Source organism: Piliocolobus tephrosceles, chromosome 5 (genome assembly GCF_002776525.5).
Source record: "Piliocolobus tephrosceles isolate RC106 chromosome 5, ASM277652v3, whole genome shotgun sequence".
NCBI classification, from domain to species: domain Eukaryota; kingdom Metazoa; phylum Chordata; class Mammalia; order Primates; family Cercopithecidae; genus Piliocolobus; species Piliocolobus tephrosceles.
This window is the reverse complement of record NC_045438.1, coordinates 71814354-71834491: the sequence shown is the minus strand read 5'-3', so window position 1 is coordinate 71834491 and position 20138 is coordinate 71814354. Positions and strand designations below refer to the sequence as shown.

Below are 20138 nucleotides of genomic sequence, written 5' to 3'. Positions count from 1 at the left end.
TATTTCTCTTCTCTCTAATGGGTACAACAGAAATACTTTCTTATTGCTCCTATGTCCTGTGTCATATGTCCAGTGAAGGAGACCTCCCAAGTCTGCTTGCTGTCTAATAAAAAGTAATGATGTTGGTAAACACGAAATCAGTGAGATTGTTACCCCTCAGGTTCCTGTATGGACTGGTGATTGTTATCTATATATAATCTTCATTTTCTTTTAATTCCACTAAAACAGTGTTTAAGATATAAATTTCAATTAGGTAATAAACTTTGCCAAAGAAAAAACAGAGAGAACTTTTATATGAAGTAAATTTCTCAGACTAGAGTCCTCATTCTCACTATACTTGGTTTGCTCGCAATAGTTATTTAGATTTAATTTTGGGAAGTGAATGCCTGGTTCCCCTGCAACCTACTTTTATTTCTTCTTCTTTTTTATTTAAGCATGGAAAAGGATATATACAAGCAATACATTCCAATTCCAGAAACACTGAAATTCTACTACTTGTAACAGTTACATTGGAAAATGTTTTAAAATAATTCATTTTAGGGCTAAGAAAACTGAAATTATTTCACAAAGGTAGAATTTCATTCCTCTAGAATGCATATTATATAAACATTGAATTTTAACAAGTTTTTAGCTTGAAAAAGTATTTTTCAAGATGGAATTTGTTTGCACATAGAGAAATTTTCTTTGACCCATAGGGGTCCAAAATTTTCTGTCTCAGATTTGTCCAGGACAGCATAAAGATAAATAATTGTACTATATGATCTGTAAGTGTTACAACATGAATTAGATTATACTTCTCTCCTCGTGTAAATAAATATGTCAGAAAGATAATGGAAATAAAGCCTCGAAGTAGAAGGGAAAGAAAAGAACAGATGAGTAAGGGGATGTTATGGAAAGGAAGCAGACAAAAACATTGAGTCAATTGGTCTTGAAGTGTCACTCTATATTTTATTTCCCAGTTAACCGTATCTACATTTTCTAAGATCAGTATATTCTGTTTTCTTTGTTATCATCATTAGGCTCCATAATATAATTTTACATCACATATTATTAAAATATTTATGAGTATAAGAAATTCTTGAAGCTACTTCTACATGTAATCATATCAAAGTATAAATTTTGCTAACAACACACACTGTGTATCACCTTACAGGTTTATATTTATATTTTATGTGGCAGAGTTAGAAATCTGTGACAAGTCCTAACACTTGTCACACCTCAATGCAGTTTTCCTTAAAAAAGAAAAAGCCAATATTCATGTAAACAGTACATTGTGAGATGTAAAATTTGACTGATAGCTCCTAAATATCATCTCAAATATACACAAATTAAAAGATTATTCTACATGCTTTTTCATCTCACATATCAAGAATCTCATGAAGATAACATTATAAAAGGCAACATTTGTTAAAAGGCCACTGTGGTTAACTTTATGTCACTGGAGTCAATACTGCAGCCACTGTCAATTTCCTGGATGGCTGAGGTTAGAAGTTGATCCTTTCAAGGCAAACATCAAGTAATTCGATGTTGTCTAGATGACTGAACAATGAGAATTCTTAGCCACTCCTTTCAAATGGATTGTTCAGGTCAGGTTACTTCAATGCCAGGTCAGTGAGGGCATCAGAGACCTTAGTGTTGACCTGTGCAGAAAGGCTCGCTTGTGTAATGTTGAGATAGATGTCATACTGCTGGTCCAGGCCAAGGTAGCAGTCACTCATGAAATATAATGTGTAAATATATCTAAAATATAAAAATAGAATAAAAATGTAAAACCACATTTGTAATCACAATCATATTTAATTCTTTCAGAACTTTGGTAGTAGGATTCTTCTTACCTTCCAGGTATTTCAGGGGTATAAAAAGAAAGGGAAGCAACATGATGATTTCGAATATATCCTACTCTTTTCAAAGCAATAAGTTCTCTCTTATCCACTTCTCCTAATATCAAAAACCATCCTTCATCTTTTGATTTGGGAAACCGAGGAGTAACTGCACAGCTCTCTGGCTTTCCCTATAAACCAGAAAAAAAGATACAACATTAAAAATATCTAGACTTTCTATACCACTTGGTTGTGGTTAAGGCTACGTTGTGTTACTTGAAAGCCATACATCTACATAGTTCACCATATGTATCTGAGATGTTTTAAATTTTCTTCCATTCTGGTTTGGTGTCTTTGATATGCAATTATTTAACTTATCTCAAGATTCTCAGAGCATGTTATAGATACTAGTTTGTGGTTGTAAGTATCAGAATATTTGGCTAGTTAGAATAAAAAACTCTGGATCTTGACATTCAATTAGCAAATTCTCATGCTATTCCTACAATTAATTTTAATACCACATTGGTAGATGAACAAATTGAGACATAACCATGTTAACCAAATCTTCCAAAACCTTATTCACAAAAAAAGAATGCTTAAGAAAACAAACAAACAAATAAACAAAAACACAAAGCCAATCAAGACTGGACTCTGGACCCCAACATGAGGAGTACTATATCAAATACATACTTTCCCCCTCTTTCAAGAAAAAAAACTCACATAAATAAGCATATATTCTAATATGGTAATATTAAAGAGTCCCTTCTCTGAGAAATGGGCAATTTTAAGTCAAGTAATTTGTAAAATATATTAATCACCACAATCCAAATTAGATATAAACATAATGATCGCACTTGAGGTCTTTATTTTAGATCAATTTTTATAAAATGCAAGATTATTCTAACGATTCTTTAAGACAATGACTTTATGGCATAATAAAATATAGTAATAATGATATATTCTCAGACTTCATTCAGTATTCTAGAGGGAGATGTTTCACTTATTTCAAAAGGGGGTCAGAGAGTAATATATTTTTACAGCATTCAGAAACAAAAATTAAGAGATTTTCTGGCATGATTAAATCTAAGTTATACATAGAATATTAAGGTAAAAAAATCATAGTTTTCTCCCATGATTTTATCTTTATGATTATTGCTATTTTTATGATTACTAATAGTATTAGTTTATATTACTTTTTTAATAAGTTGGAGTACATTAAGTCCTCTAAAATGCTCATATTGCCAGGTGCAGTGGGTCACGCCTGTAATCCCAACATTTTGGGAGGCCAAGGCAGGTGGATCACCTGAAGTCAGGAGTTCGAGACCAGCCTGGCCAACATAATACAAAAAATTAGCCAGGTATGGTGGCAGGCACCTGTAATTCCAGTTACTCGGGATGCTGAGGCAGGAGAATTGCTTGAACCGGGAGGCGGAGGTTGCAGGGAGCTGATGTTGCACCCTTGCACTCCAGCCTGGGTAACATAAGTGAAATTCCATCTCAAACACACAAACAAAAGCTCATATTAAGGTCAGGTGTGGTGGCTCATGCCTATAATCCCAGCACTCTGGGAGGCAGAGGCAGGCGGATCATTTGAGATCAGGAGTTCGAGATGAGCCTGGTCAACATGGTGAAACCCTATCTCTACTAAAAATACAAAAAATTAGTTCGGTGTAGTGGCACATGCCTGTAAAACCCAGCTATTTGGGAGGCTGGAGTAGGAGAAATGCTTGAATCTGGGAGGTGGAGGTTGCAGTGAGCCAAGCCTGGGTGACACAGTGAGACTGTGTATCGAAAAAAAAAAAGCTCATATTAAAGTCTCTGAAATGCCAGAGGCCAATCAGTTAATACTTACACTGACAGATTTTTTAGAATTAGAAATCAAATGAGGTGAGACTTGAAGGTACAATACTGAAAGAATATTGTACGAATAGAAAGTTACTGATCATTTTGTGTGTGAGAACAGAAGGGGCAATACTAATGAACTACAGCTTCACCCCTGAGGGCTTATTCTAGATATGGGAAAGCCCTGAATCCACTGGACCATAAAGAAGACTAATTCTTTCTTATTTTAATTATTATGGCACTAAAAACCAATCTGCCCACATGCTGTGTACTAATATTCTTAGAGGACCAGATAATTAATTTTGGTGTCAGAGGCAACAGAAAATAGCATAGTAATCTAAAATAAAAATACTGTACATTTTTGGCCTGTATGAACATTGACAAAGCTCTTCTATGCATTATAAGGAAGGACGCAGGCAGATATGGCAACTGAGGCTCAGAAAAGCTTAATGTCTTATTCAAATTCACAGAGCTAAGTGGTAAAGCTTCAGTCTCATCTATATCTAGCCCAATGCGGTTCCTGTACACCAAAGTGCCTCTAGGGCTACAGTACCGCTCAAGCTTTAAGGCCCTTAAAAATCATCTGGAGTATTGAGTGAAGGTATAGATTTTGAGATCCCCCCCTTGAGGTTCTGATTCAGCCAGTCTGGAGTGGGGCCAAGGAATCTGCACTTTAAAAGGCCCTTCAGGAAATTCTGCTGGACTGTCCGTATACCATACTTTGAGAATAGAACTCTAGGCAACATATTCTTATGTAAGGTAGATTTTCTGGGGCTGAAAAATGGCACATGAGGAGAACTCACGAATTTCAAAAGACTAACTCTTGCTGCTTAAGACCAGTTGAGAAAGCAGGATTCATGAATGACACGGGCGCATTAGTCATATAACAGATATGTGTGGTGGCGCATGCTGGTATTTGGTGTGAAATATTTGAGAATGGAAACCAAACACTATACCTTGTGGAACCCAAAGTGGACTCTCTGCAAGCTGACTTGAAGCACATACTCTTGGTCAGCATGCAATTTGATCCATTTGTTGTCATCTCGTTTGTCTGCAGTCAGAGTTGAGACACAGAGTTCATTATGTCCTTCAACTAAGTCATCCCATGAGCCTTTGACACTTATGCCAACATTTATCACTGGCAAGTGAGATAAGAAATTCCATGCCTAAATAAAAACAGAAAAGTAACATAATAAAGGAAGAGTTTATGTGAAATGCAATGATCAACTAAGAAATAGTGTGCTTTTAGAAAAAAATCAACCTTTTAATGTTGAGATTAATTCTAGATCCAACGCAGTTGCAGGAAATAATACAGAGACATTCTGTGGACCATTTACTCAGTTTCCTCCAAAGGTAGCATTTTTTAAAACTATGGTACTTATTACTACTAGGATATTAACATTAACATAATCCAGTGATTTTGTTCAGATGTCCTCAATTTTTCTTATACTTGTGGCTATACGCATGTATGTGTAAAAATATTGTGCTTTTAGTCTTTTTAATGTCGTTGTAAAAGTAACTAAAAGAGGGCTTATCATTATTTAAACTTGTGATTCCTTTATTGTAAATCCCTCCTGATATTGAGCAGCTGTTGACTATACCAAAATAAAACAAGTTAAAAAATGTTTGTTGTCGAACTGGTTTGTTTTAGAGAAGCATCTATTCAGATATTCATGTGGCTTCTAAGATGGACAGCATTACTTGGGGATAAATGGGCAATCTGAAAAAAATTTTGTAATTGAATAATTGATGTTAGAATCCTCCATTGACCACTTATTGTACATTTTTTGGCTCCTATTTCAAATTTGTCCTATTTATTCTGAAAAAAAAAATTTCTTTATATTCTATATTTCACAAGGAATTCTGTAAGTCTAGGGTTCCTTCTAGAAACAAATAGGAATTTTTGGCATCATTATGCTGAGAATACCAATTAAAATGACACATTAAAATATATTTTACCTAATTTTATACTGCTTTTGAAGTGGAAAGATATTTGTGAAAAATCAGTATTCAAATAACAAGTGCTCACCAATGTTGAATGAATGAATGAATACCTAGGTCTACAGAAAAGATGTAACAAAAGAAACTTGAGGTCATCTTTTTCTAACATATACAATTCTATGGCAATATCAGCATTAGTCAAGAAAACTTCTCAAGACATTGGCTTTTTTTTTTTCTTTTTTTTAAATCAGTTGTTACCTTCTATATTAGTTTTTAAAAGTACACGGTATTTTAATTTTGGTTTTCCTTTTATTCGTTTAATACATACTATAGATTTCCTTATAGGCTTTGATCTTGCTTACTGCTGCTGAGTATACCTAATTGAAATGAAGTAGCCCTGATGAACCAAACTACCCCTTAGGAATTAAAAAAAATGTAAATTCAATGCAAATTTTCAATTCAACTCCAATCCTATAACTTGTCTTATGAATCTGAAATCATGTCTTGAACTGGATTTTGAAATAGTCAAGCAAAAGAGTGTACTTCAAGTATAAAGGATGGTCTATCCCCTGCTAGAACCCATAGTCACCAAGTATAGTAAGCTGTACCACTGGATGTTCTTCTAGGACTGGCCAGTCTGGAAAAGTGGTTAAGGGGACTTAAAAACACAATTTCTGTAAAGCATTTGACTTTGTCAGACAGCACAAGTGATATTTACCACATGAAGCAAGACTTGATATGTTTCTTTACTTGTACCATTAAATTGGCTACCAATATAATGTTTTGTTATCAGTAATTCATTGAGATTTTACTTTACAAAGTCCCCAAATGTCATATCTGGCTTTTATATACATGTAATTTTTTGTAGGACTTAATGTTATTATTATTTTCAATCTACAATGTGTACACATATATTTATTGGAGATATATATATATGTATATACATTTATGTATATAAAACATGAACTATTTTAAAGAAACTGCTAAGACATTTCAATACCAGCCAAACATATTTATCTGAGGATTAATCTTCATCTATTGAATCAGGCAAGAGCACTGCCATGCATACAATTATTTAATTAGCAGCCAAATCCTCTGCCAGTCAGCAGCCGTTCCAGGCATACTGATGGGGTAGAAGATGCAAATCTCACAGTCGTACTGCTTTTTCTCATTACTACTGCAATTAGCACTTAAATTGATGCTTTAAACATACTAATTTCTGGAATAATTCAGGATTTGTATGTTACCTGGGATCGCCTCACTGCAGAGCCGGCACCAGATTGCTCTGCAAATTGAAGCACTTTTGAGCCAAATAACCATCATCATATCAGACAGAGCCAATTTGCATTTGGTTTTAAAGATAACAGAATGGCAATTTATGCAAATAAATTAAGTAAGTTTACTTCTGAGTTCTCCCTGAACTAATTATAACAATGTTCTAATTTTTCATCATATCTAAAACTTGGCTTGAAATCAATGTATGTTATGTTGGAAATCTGTTGTTGCTAACAGAAGCTTTGTTGTGATTTAAATATATTGTTTTTATTCATAATTTCGATGGTAATTTAGTTAGAAAGGTAGGCATTTATTATGAATATTTAAATAGTATTTGGTGCCAATCTTGGGTTCAACAGAAACTGAACAGTCAATCAGACGTTAATGCCTGTTACACTTTTTCCAAGTCTTGATCAAAAATAAGTTCCCCTTGGAAAAAAAAGAAAAAGACATTAGAAGTTTCTTTAATACCTGCATTTGCAAGTCAATATGTAATTATGTTATAAATCCTGAACGTTTACTTTGACATGTTTAGGGTAAAATTGCTTAAGACTTAAAGTCTAGATAGCCAAATATTTCTGGCATTGTTCATTCATATTTTTGGTCTTCCTAAAGATTGTTTGGAGACATGATCCGTGTTGTTTTTCACGATATAGATTTAGCTTTCTGTGTAAGTTATATGGTTCACACACACACGGTTTATTTGAAAGGATACTTTTGGATCTAGAAACAAAGTGATTATAATAAGAGAGGGGCATAAACAAATAACTGAGGGAATTGCATGAAAGTATACCAAGCATACCGAAGGAAACACTACCCTGAAGAGAGGGAGTAGAAGGCTAGGATAATGCAGCCAAGTGATGGACAAGCTACTTGAGGCTTTTCACAGTCAGCTTAGTAGCATTTATACTGAAACAACTGCTCGTAATGCAAATACCACTATTAGTTACTATTACTGTCATTATTTTTAGTATTCATTTATTGAGTTCTTACTCTGTGTCAAGAACTGTATAAAGCAGTTTACATAAGAGTGTCTTCCTTAATTTTCACAAGAACTTCTTGAGACATATATGTTTTCATGTTCATAATCATAGTAGTAAATGGCAGAGACAATTTAACTCAAGGTGAGCCTGGTTCCAAAATCCATGCTCTTTAAGTTAGAAAACTCATGGTACACCTCTGAGTAGGGGAGCCTTCAAAACACTTAAGAGATGGTCTTACCTGTTTTGTTTTTGCAGCATGTAGCTCACTTTCTACCATGGAGCTAAATACATGGTCTTTACCTCCACAGGCATGGATCAGTTCAGGAAGGCACTCGATGGAGGTCCGACCCCTAGCATGTGGGCCCTTCATAACTGGCTTCCATTTCCTAGGAAATAACATCGAACCAAGCAACTAATTATTTCATAGCAGAAAGATGATTTTCTGACAATGGTGGTTTATATAATGATAACTTCTTTTGTTTCAATTAAGAAATGACATTTTAAGACCATTATGCTAAGTTTAAAAATTCAGCCAGCATTCTGTATGGATAACAGCCCTAGGCAGTACTGTTATCACTACATAAAATGTATTAATTATGTGTGGGCTCAGTAAATACTTAGGGTTCACAGACACTGGGTGTCTTTCTACAGGAAGGCACTAATGTGAAGTAATGCTTCCATGTACATGAAGTACTGATCCGGATCCCTGAAATGTGCTTAATGGGTGCAGCAAATGTCTTTAATATAATTACTTAAATAAAGTTTTAAATTATAAGTTGTTGGGAACATAAAGCTAAAAGTTCATTTTGAGAATTTTTGAGATTTACAGCATAAGTAGTGCTAGATCCCAGAAACACAGGCCACCTAAATATTCCAGTAAGAAGAAAAATATAATTGAAACTCTTAAGAGTGCTGTGAAAACTGTATCAAATCTCTTAGGTCCCAAGCAGCCTCCATAGCAGACCTGCGTGCTATGTGTGGTAGTACCTTAATGTGTGTTCTTTACTGCTGAAACCCTACTCCCGTAACTTTTATACCATACTGGAAGGGCTCCTGAAACTGAGCTGCAGACACACAGAGGAGGTTATCTGCCTTTCACCCCATGCCACTTGCTGCTGCTACGGCATAAGTGTCTTTTAGTTTCTAGGGACATCCCATGGTAGGAACCCAAGTACCATGGAGACAACTGCCCTGGAACCCAATATATTTGAGTCAAATTGAGGGACTTTCCTAAGGAGACTTCGTGTGTGCCTGAGGTTCTTGTTGGCATCTGTGTCTAGATGTCTCAAATAACTGCCACCCCTTATCCGGATGAACAGGAGTACGGAGTGCATGATGGCAAGCTACAGCCAGATTGTTTTGCTTGTCTACATGACTGTGAACCAATATTTTGGCTGCAAATTATCTCTCAACTGGCGTGAAACACTGGTGTGAAAGAAACATTTCCAATTAAACATTGCCAACCCTGCTTGTATTAGACACTGTTCTTTTCCTTACAAATATGTTTCAGTCATGTACATGAGACTTATGGGTTAAATAATTGATGCTAACATAAACTCTTACATACAGGTTATATCTTGAGCTCCTAATATATGTAACTACCTAGTTTGGGACATTTTACAGATGCACAATTTACTTTTACAATGGATTTCAGGTATTTCAAATCTCTTCAAAAATAACAGACATTGGCCATTTATTTTGCTTTAGATCACAAAGCATTTTAATGATGTCTTCTTAAATGAAGATTGATATTGTAAAAGAATAAACGCAATTAAGAAAAAAATGTATCCAGTGCTTCAAATGGAAAATGATTTAGATAGGAGAAGTTTAAATTATAGTTCAGCTTGGGACTGATGATCAAATTCCAAACAAAAATGTTCTGTCAGTTGGCCATGTCTTACTCTGGGAAACAGGAGTATTTTCCATGTCAATAATCAGTATTCTCCATAACATAAAATTTCAGTGACTACATATATAACAAATATATTTTTTTGAAATTAAAACAAAACAATTACATTGAAAAGTAAAACAATTACTTGAAAAGGTGAAGATGATGGTTTTCTATGTTTGGCAGTGTAAGAAGAGAAGAGTCTTTTAACCACCGACCCTGGATCACCATCTGAATCAGATTGGTGATATTCAGGACAGTCACCAGCCAGCCCTGGTTTGCAGCCACGTCCAGCATTGCCTGAACAGGGAAAATGCACGTTACAAGAATAACATGGTACTTGCCCCCTTCACAGGGATTCTGATGTTAGCTTTAACAAAAAACAAAGAAACCAAGCATTGTATCTCTAAATTATTATTCATCAACATAGAAACTAGAAAATAAACCACAGTTGGATTGCAGGGAACAAATTTGATCATAGCATTTACTGTACATTACTTCCTACAAAGGACCAAATAGTAAGTTTCGTTAGGGGAGCAAGGATAGCCAGATAATACTGGTACCTAGCATTAAAACAAAGATAAAAACTCAGTGTACTTACTATGAGAGCAAATACTCATAATTCACTGTATTAAGAACATTAGCAGCTGCATTTAAAGAGTGAATCTCATGTAGTCTTTCAAATTTAAAATCAATAATGGTAAGGAGATAGTTTTTCTTGCCAAAAATTTATTTTCTCCAAAGAACAGGCTAAACATAGAGGCCTGGTTTTCAATGACAATAATACACCACACGACATACTAGCAAAGGGGGCAACTGCTAGTGGTACATGTAGAATGAAGAGAAGCTATTCATATTAGTCTATACATTTAATCTAATGTTTTATGGACAAACAAAAGGCTGCATTTGCTTAAGGCAAAACTAAACAGTGAAATCTTATTTAAACAAAGGCGAAGTTTACACAGGCAGAGCTATTTCAATTAAATTAGATTCTGGAGAATGCTGACTTAAAGACACATAAGTTAATATCATGATCTTAGGTAGCTATTTTATACAATTTTAGTACTGTACTCTCTTGTTTTGGGAAATGAGGATATGAAGATAGGAGAAATCAGATATGCCTAGCAAATAATTAAAATGATATTTTAATAGTAAATATCTCAATGACAGCAACATATTTATAAAATGTACAAAATCTGTTGTTAGTGGACTTTTAGAAATAATTTTTAAGGCATATTATGTTGGAAAAATTAATTTGCTATGCTACTTAGTACTGTTGATGGAGAAACATCTTCCTTCTGAGCGTTGAATATCCCACTCTGTTCTCTAAAAAGTGAGTTTAAAAAACTCTCTAAAAAGTGAGGTTAAAAAACACCTGGCTAAACGAATCTATTGTTTCCTTGGTATATTACAGAGAAATGGATCAAAATTTCTGGATATCATGATTAATGTGACGGCATGGTCAAATTGGTCTTTAGTATCTATTAACCTGCTAGATATACATCATAAAGACAGAATGTTGGTATAATAGGTATATTTATATATGTATGTGTATATGAATGTGTATACATGTATGAATGTACATATTTATAAATCTAGGGAAAATCTACTTATATTCTTCCTTTTTCCCTGTATAGCAGAATAATACACTTTGTCTTTCTCTGAAGTATATGAGACAACAGGTCATGATGAATGCTACTCATAGACAAAAAAAGAGTAGTTCACAAGTCACAACTCTTGAGTCTTACTAAGGGAAGAGAAAAGGAAAAGAGAAATGAGTAATTATACCTAATGCAGTATTATGATGATGTCAGAACTTGCAATGTGGAGTAACTATTGCAATTTTACTTGTGATTTTACATTGCAACTTGACTGGAAATAAATTCCAGACCAAAAGCTCACATACTAGAAGAGCTAGATGGATGAACCATATATTCTTAACTTTGAAGTTTTCATGATGAAGTTGAAAGATTTCATAAAACTTATGAGAGATTTCCCCACAATTTTTTACTGTAGGATCCAGATGTGAAAATGTAAAAAAAATCATGTTAACTACTTATATGAAATAAATAAAAAAGCCATATCATAAACTGAAAACTATTATTTATCTTGTTTAAATTTAGAGAAAAGGCAAGCGGGGAGACCAAGAAGCTGTGATGGTAAAAGGTTTTGTGGCTCTCCAACTGAGTTGAACCAAAACGTTGCTACATGTTTCTCTGCTCAATTACTCCCTAGTTGTCTTGTTCTCTTTGCCCCCATGGCTTTAGTGCAGACCTTCGTTTCTCACCTGGAACATTATAATTATTCTTTATTCTCATCTAATTTCTTTTCAATATTTACTTTATATTGTTACGGAAGTGAACTGTAAGAAGGTAAAAGTGATCATATCATTCCTCTGCTTACTTTTCTTTAATGGTTTTACACTGTGAAGGGGATAAAAAAACTGATGCTTCTTTGAAAGATAGTCAACATTCTCTCATCTATCTGGTCCTTGCTTTTCACTCTGGCTACCTCCCACTCTGTACTCTTAGTAGAGCAATACGTAACTACTGGTATTTTCCCACACCAACCCTTGCTTTAGATGTTTCCTTCTCTGTCTCCTTTTTTTTTCTTTCTTTTTTTTTCTAAACAAATACCATTCCTGTACTTTGTCCCTCTGGGAAATTCCTATTCATCCCTCAAGTCTCATTCAAATGCTACTTTTTACAATGAAGTCGCCAGACAGTTGTAGGTACAGTCAAGCACCACATAATGGTTTTGATCAACAACGAAAGAACCAAAATATACAACAGTAGTCCCATAAGACTATACAACCATATATTCTGTAACTTTTCTATGTTTAAATACATTTAGATACATGAATATCATTGTGTTACAATTTCCTACAGTATTCAGTACACTAACATGCTATACAGGTCCATAGCCTAGGTGTGTAGTGGGCTATACCATCTAGGTCTGTGTAAGCACTCTCTATGATGGTCACACACGAACAAATTGCCTAAGGGCACGTTTCTCAGAACTCAACCCTGTTATGCAATGCATGATAGTATTTTTCCTATGTCTCTGCTGTTCTTGACACACTCCACCATCATCTTTTTGTAATCCTCTGTTTACACATCTGTCTTTTAAAGAACAGGCTTCTTGATGGCAAGAATCTGGAATCATTCCTTGTAATTCTAGCCCAGCACAGTGCACTCAAGAAATATTTATTAAAGAATATAGGTAAACATTTAATTACAATGATTATAACAACATTCTTCCTAAATTATTGCACATCTACCAAAGACAGTATGGTATAGGAGAAAAAAAAAGTTTTAATATCAGATAAACATAAGGTAATACCCCCTTGTCTGTGGGGAATATATTCTAAGACCCTTATTTTACTTAAGAATGGCTCTGGCATATAAGAGTAGTGATGCTGGTAATCTGAATACGCCAAAGGGAAGCTGTAACATGCTTCCTTTAAGTGAAAAGGTGAATGTTCTTGATTTAATAAGAAAACAAAAAACATCGTGTGCTGAGGTTGCTAAGGCATACAACAAGAAGGAAGGATAAGTCCATCCATGAATTTGTGAAGAAGAAAAAATAAATTCATGTTAGTTTTGTTGTCACACCTCAAACTGCAGAAGTTATGCCACAGTGCATGATACATGCTTAGTTAAGATTGGAAAGGCATGAAATGTACGGGTAGAAGACATGAACAGAAACATGTTCTAATTGATGGTAATCAGGTTCTGTACTATCCATGGTTTTAGGCGTCCACTGGGGGTCTTGGAACTATGTTCTAAGGATAAGGGGGTACTGTTGTACAAGATGGCAGGGAACAAGGCCAAAGATAGATCCTGCAGCTCAGGCCAAACTGGAGGATGTGAGCCTGGTATTCAGTTAGAGTGGGCAAGCCCATGTGACTATTCAGAGATCCAAACCTGTTAGGGGCTAAGGCTAAGGGATGGTCCAGGTAAGTGGATTTGAGAGTCCTGGTAGTTTGCACTGATACACTTCATACGACTGAGCTTAGGATGAGTTCCTTGTGTCTCACTACCTTTTACAGCAGTTTTCCTGGCAGATAAGGATTAATAGGTATATGCTCCTCCCTAGATTGGGGATGGTTTTGGTAACAACTGGCGAGTGTGCCTGAGTTTCCCAAGTAACCCCCAAAGTCCTTTACAGGGATCTAATACTCAGCGATCTAAACAATAAAAGGTTGTTTTAGTACAAGGAGGATAAATAATCCTTGACATTCATTAGCAGCTTAGCATTAATATCAGGCAAATACTTAATCCCCCTTTACCTCTTATCCACTTTCTACTTGGCACTCTATCTATTAGACAAAGCTAGGATGATTCTGAGCGTTGGGGAAACATGAATGGGGGCTGACTCTGTGTGTGAGACTTTCTTCTATTAAGTTGGAATCAATTTCAGTTAATTGTTGATTCGGAATTCTTTGTCATCACCAGCCCTGGAAGAATGGAAATGTGATTTCAAGCACTGTATCCACTTATAAAATTATAGCACAACTACAACCTTATTTTAGTTAGCAAAAACAATAAGGTTGCCATTTATTGAAGAGAGGTGAGCTGGAGAGGAGGTGATGAATTTAATTTTGAACACATTTTAAGTGAGGTGCTACTATGAAGCCAAGAAGTTCAGGTGAAAATGAGCTCTGGAGAAAGTGTATGGGCTAGAGCTGTGGACTTAGAAATCCTGGGCACAAAGTACGCACAGCCAAAATAATTAAAATCAGCATGCATGGAGCAGAGATAGGGTAAGCAGAGTGGGGTTTACCTGGAGATGACACCTGGAAAGGGAGGGGGAGGGCAGCTAAGGGAGTCTCACAGGCACTGCTGAAATATTCGTGATTAGGATGGACGTTTGTTAAACATCTACTATTTGTCAAACACTCTGTTAACCATTTAATGTAAGTTTTTGAATTTAAACCATTTTTCAGATGAAGACACTGCCTAAGGTTGCATAGCGCTGGTAAATGGGTACAGCTGATGGCAGTTCTGGGGAACCTGACTTGAAAGGGCTTGCTTTAACCAATATAATATATTGCCTATGAAGCTCACGAGGAGGAGGAGGGTGTATAGACTTTGAATGAGGCCCTAAATTAGAATTAAAGGTTCTATGAGGAATGTGCACACTAGATAAATTGAAACTTTGTGAAGTTTTCCTGACAAGACAGAATGTAAGCAAATAGTAAGTTTGGATGAAGTGTAATCAGTAGTATGATTCATGAATACATGTACTGGTTGAAAGGAGGGTGTGGTATACTAGAAAAAGGGTTAGCCTGAGAGTTTAGAGTATCGTGCCTTTAAATTAGCTGTAAGACCTTGGGCAAATCACTTAACTACTAGTATTCATTTTCCTCATCTGATAAATCAAGGAGTTTGATTAGGTGCTTTTTAATGGTTTCTGTCTTCTGTAAGCTTTAATTTTTCAACAATAAAATGCCAATATGCCCATATTATATAGTTATTTGTTTTTACAGAGCTTACTTTCTATTTTTCCAGGTGGAATGTAATATCCTTGAGGTTAGGGGTAGCATATACTAAGCAGGAAATAAGCTGTACAGAGAAAAGACCCTTTTGGGGTCAGAGGAAGATAAATTATCTGCTTCCAGGGTATGTGGGCAAGAACTCACAGAAAAGAGGGGCTTCTGCTGGTCACTGGAGACCTCACTCACAGAGAGTGAATGAAGAGAGAGAAGCTCGGAGGTGAAGAGAAGGGAAATTGATAGCACTTATATTAGAGAGTCTCAATCATCTCTGTAAGTTGGAGGAGATGTCTCTTGCTGGGAGGAAGTACCATAAAGGAGCACTGGAGAGAATTAAAGACGTGAATAAAAACTAGAGCAGCTGTGAGTTTCAATAGCATGACTTTGTAGTAGAAACAATTAGCAGTGTTCTGTGATTGTTTCCACCAATAAGAAGTATGCATAACTTAGATGTGAAAGTTGAGAATTCAAATGTCGATAGTTACCCAGGGAGGTGAGAAACATTAGGGTACCAGTGACATTACTGCTGAAATGGCCAACTCTGGTGTCAATGCTGTTTAGGGTAGCAAGTGAAGTCATAAACTAAGGGAACTGAGGACTAAATTGAGGAATCAGGAAGGGAATAAGAGATTCCAGATCAGAATAACAGAAATGTTCAGTCAAACCGATTGATAAAGATGCTGTGGTCAGAGAGACCACAATCCTTGGCCTACTTTAATCACTACCTTCTTGATACCAAGTGATATCAATGAGTTAATGATTAAAGTAGTTCAGCTATAACAGTTAGGAATATGGGATGCATGTAATTATGATGTTATAAAAGGGTCATCTGTTGAGCCCACTATGATGGAGCTGAAGACTAGGAACTGGTGTTTGAGGAAAGTAGGAAAGAGATCTAGAGTTTAGAAGATAGTTGAGAAAATAATCTTATGGACACTGAAAGTAAAACAAAACATGGATACAAGCAGGAGTCTGAGAAGACAGAAATGGTTGGAGAACTTTTATTCTGGGGAAGTAAGAAGAATCAGCCAATTCAGGAGTTTCTAAGTTGAATGTTACAATGAAGGTGATGTGTGTGCCCGCCTGTATCTGAGTGAGAGGGTAAGAGAGGGAAAGAGAAGGAGAGAGAGAGAGAAATGGGAGTGGGGATGGAGAGAGAGAGAGAGGCAAAATTCAAAAACAGACATACTAAACACATCTCAGACCTCATCTTTATATGGAAAAGTTAAGAACTTCTGAAGTACCTGGCTTCATGCAAGGGTAGAACAAAATAAAACAATAACAACAAAAACAACCAAAAAGCAAAACCCTGTAATATCCTTGAGGTTAGGGGTAGCACATACTAAGCAGGAAATAAGCTGTACAGAGAAAAGACCCTTCTGGGGTCAAAGGAAGATAAATTATCTGCTTCCAGGGTATATGGGCAAGAACTCACAGAAAAGAGGGGCTTCTGTTGGTCCCCTCTAGAGTTTAGAAAATGGGCAGTCGCTGTAAGGAAATTTTTAAAGGTATGGGGTTCCTGAAGCCAAAGGTATCCTTTATGACTTGGATACACTGTATGTCCTCAACATCTATTTCAAATCAATTTTAAGAATTTCCTAAGCCTAACAGGCTTGGTCTTAGCATTTAAATTCAACCACATTTTTATATTTGTGTAAGTATTTCTGCAAAGAATACATTTATCCAAACCTATAGACACTTTTCTTCTTATCTTCCACAGTTGCAGATTATACTTTAAAAAGTTAACATTTTAAGCTTGACAACATATCTTCTATATTTCATATCAAGTAAATCCCATGAATATATTGTAAAAAGCTCCAGTGAATTATATAAAGTCAGACAGTGTAGAGAGTATGCAATATGGTGTGATGAAAATATTTGTATAGTATTACACAGATCATACAACACTTTCACTAATGGCTCTCATTTAATACTCAACAATACTAACTATGAGGCAGGCATTAATACTACCCCCCTTCACAGAAAGGGGAACTTAAGCTTAAAGAAGTTTAGTGACTATGTAATCATGCTGGTAAACAAGTGATGAAGTTAAGGCTTGATTTTGGTTTTCCAGTTTCATACATGTGCTCATTACACTGTATTCTATTAAGTGTGCTGATTTCTGCATATTCTGTTTTGCTTCAAAAAGAATCTGAGGTGGCTGACATCTGACCTCATTTCCCACATAGCAGAAAAATGCGAACTCCAGACAAAATTATTAAGTATTAATTGATTATTGTCTCCACGGGTAAATTTTATCAACATATTTTTTGAAACTCTGAAATTTTAAAATTAATTTTAATCTACCATTTGGTTATAACTACATCTTAACATTTGATCTTCAGGCACTTATCTTTTGAAACACAACTGAATTCTGGATTTAAATAATCCAAAAAGTAAAATAGGAACATTGAGCACTGTGATAAAATTAAGTCAGTTTCATTGAAAGAAAATAGCATCACTGACCTAGGCTACTAAAAGAAAATCTACATCATTAAATGTACATAAAGAGGTACATTAAAAAGTGGATAATAGAATCTAACTCTAAGGCTCATTATTTAAAAATTTCCCCTAAAATCTAACCTTCAGTTTAAGAAATCTGTCAATTTAATCCTTAGTGTCCTCAAGTCTCTGTGGCTGTAGGGTGTATGCATGGAGGTGTACGGATTGCTCCAGCTTCTCTCCCCTTCTTAGTATTCTTTAGACTTACACTCTGTCTTCTCCCTTTATCCTTCCTCCTCTTCAAGAAACCTTTCCTCCTTTTCCTCATATCTCTTGTCATCATCTTAATGTATCTAGTGTTAGTAGAGGGATTACAATAAATGTATGAAAATAAGATCACTGCCAGGAAGAGTGGCTCATGGCTGTAATCCCAGCACTTTGGGAGGCCAAGGCAGGACAATCACTTAAACCCAGGAGTTCAAGACCAGCTTGGGAAACAGTGAGATCCTATTAAAAAAAAAAATTGCTGGGTGTGGTGGTATGTGCCTGAGGTCCTAGTTACTTGGAGTCTGAGGTGGAAGGATCGCTTGAGCCCAGAAGGTTGAGGCTATTATACACCAGCTTGGGTGATAGAGTGAGACCCCGTTTCAAAAAAAAAAAAAAAAAAAAAAAAAGAGAAAATAAGATTATGACAAAGGTTGAAGTGATACATGTCTGTTCATATTAAATGACATGGGGATGATATATTGTCATCAGAGTTTAAAAGAAAGAGATTTATTTATGCCAAAATGAGAAAAATTACATTAATTTATAAAAACAAATTTGTTATGTATAAAGTATCACTAGAATGCAAAACACTATGGAAAGATCATCAAAAACAGGAAAGTCTGAGAAACTGTCAGAGCCAAGAGGAGCCTGAGAAATGACTACTGAATTTAAAGGGATATCCACAATGAGACAATGAGATTCTAGAATAGAACTAAGGGCATTAGGGAACATCGCACATTGTACACCTGTATCAAAATATTATATGTACCCTCAAAATAGGTACAAGTATTATATATCAAGAAAAAAATTTTAAAAAGAAAAAGGATATTAGGTAAAAATTAAATAATTCTGAATAAGCATAGACTTTCGTTAATAATTATTTGCCACAATTGTCTTATCAATTGTTACAAATGTACCTTACCAATATATTTAAGATGTCAATACTAGAGGAAAAATAGGTTCCATTTTGTATGGGAACTCTGTATTATCTTTGCAACTTTTCTGGAAATATGAAACTATTCTCAAACAAAAAGTTTATTTTAAAAAATTGTGGAAATTGATCCTAGGCAGCTTGTTAAAACATTAGTTGTTAGACATCTGCTGGAAAATGCACTATTTAGTTCAAGAGCTCCCAGAAGCTTTACAATGATGGGAAAACCCGAAAAAGCTTTCTTGACAGAAAAGTACACTCCTTTAAAGGTTCAGGTCAGTTGCAAGTAATGATACAATATTTTGTCAATAATTAAAATGCTATAAGTACATTTATAAGAATCTTTTTCAATAGCAACAGTTGTTCATAGTAACTTTCTCCTGAACTTTTACCCCCAGAAGGTTAGCATTCAGGAAGCTCAGCTGCTGTCTAACAAACTTAATTAATCAAAAAGTCATTTCCGAGCTGTAACTATGAGTAAAAGCGCTTCAAGTGTGCTAGCAAGCCTACAAGTTAATCAAAATGCTAATGCAGTACAAATTAAAGTTGTGATTAACATTTCACAGTAGCTGCTTAAGTGAATTGATCACACAAATGGGTTAAGCATTACTCATTTCCTACAGCCCCAACCGGGAAAAGGGTTGTTATGTGGGTATGAGGAGAGGAGCAGCGGGTAGAAGGATCCTTCATAACAGCATCATATCATCAATAAACCACCACCAAATTGTTATACAAAAGCTTACAGGTAAAGTCACCCAGGGGGAAAACAGCCTTCCAAATTATATTATAGTCCTTGAAGGGAGATTGGCTATAAATCCACAAGAGTAAGTAAAGGTGTTTAACACCTCAAAATCCACACATTTGTGTTAGTTTTGGGAAAGCTAAATGCATCAGCTCTGTATCACTTCTCTAGTGGAGAACGGTGCTTTGTTTTAGGTGGTGTTTTGGGTGTTCTACTGTGGAGATAAAATATAGCTTTGATTATCTAGGACTTGGATTCTGCACCATTGTGTGGTCCTTTGCATTTGGAAGAATAACCATTCAGGATTAAGTTCATTTAGAACTATTTGTTTTTAAATAGTCATCCATTAATACAGCTTCATCAGGTTTTTATGGCAGAATATGAACTCCTGGCAGTCTGGTCAGGAATGCAGCCTGAATTAGACTTCACCCTCATCTCTATGAAATTGATAAAGTCACACTAATATTTACAATAAATAAACTACATTTGTTTGTAGATAATTCAGATTTG

The 20138-nt window shown here is 35.4% G+C and overlaps 1 protein-coding gene across 1 annotated transcript in view; it reads right to left on the bottom strand.

The window, feature by feature from the left end:
* Positions 1–926: 926 nt before the first annotated feature.
* The window catches only part of ASCC3 (activating signal cointegrator 1 complex subunit 3), a 389336-nt gene continuing 370124 nt past the window's right edge, over positions 927–20138 (bottom strand). Inside the window, exons 38-42 of the mRNA XM_023205913.2 lie at positions 9898–10049; positions 8100–8247; positions 4619–4828; positions 1836–2011; positions 927–1740 (exon numbers count right to left, since the gene is read on the bottom strand). Of these exons, the coding sequence (XP_023061681.2) occupies positions 1593–1740; positions 1836–2011; positions 4619–4828; positions 8100–8247; positions 9898–10049 (834 nt within the window). The 3' untranslated portion in view covers positions 927–1592. The remainder of the gene's footprint in view (positions 1741–1835; positions 2012–4618; positions 4829–8099; positions 8248–9897; positions 10050–20138) is intronic.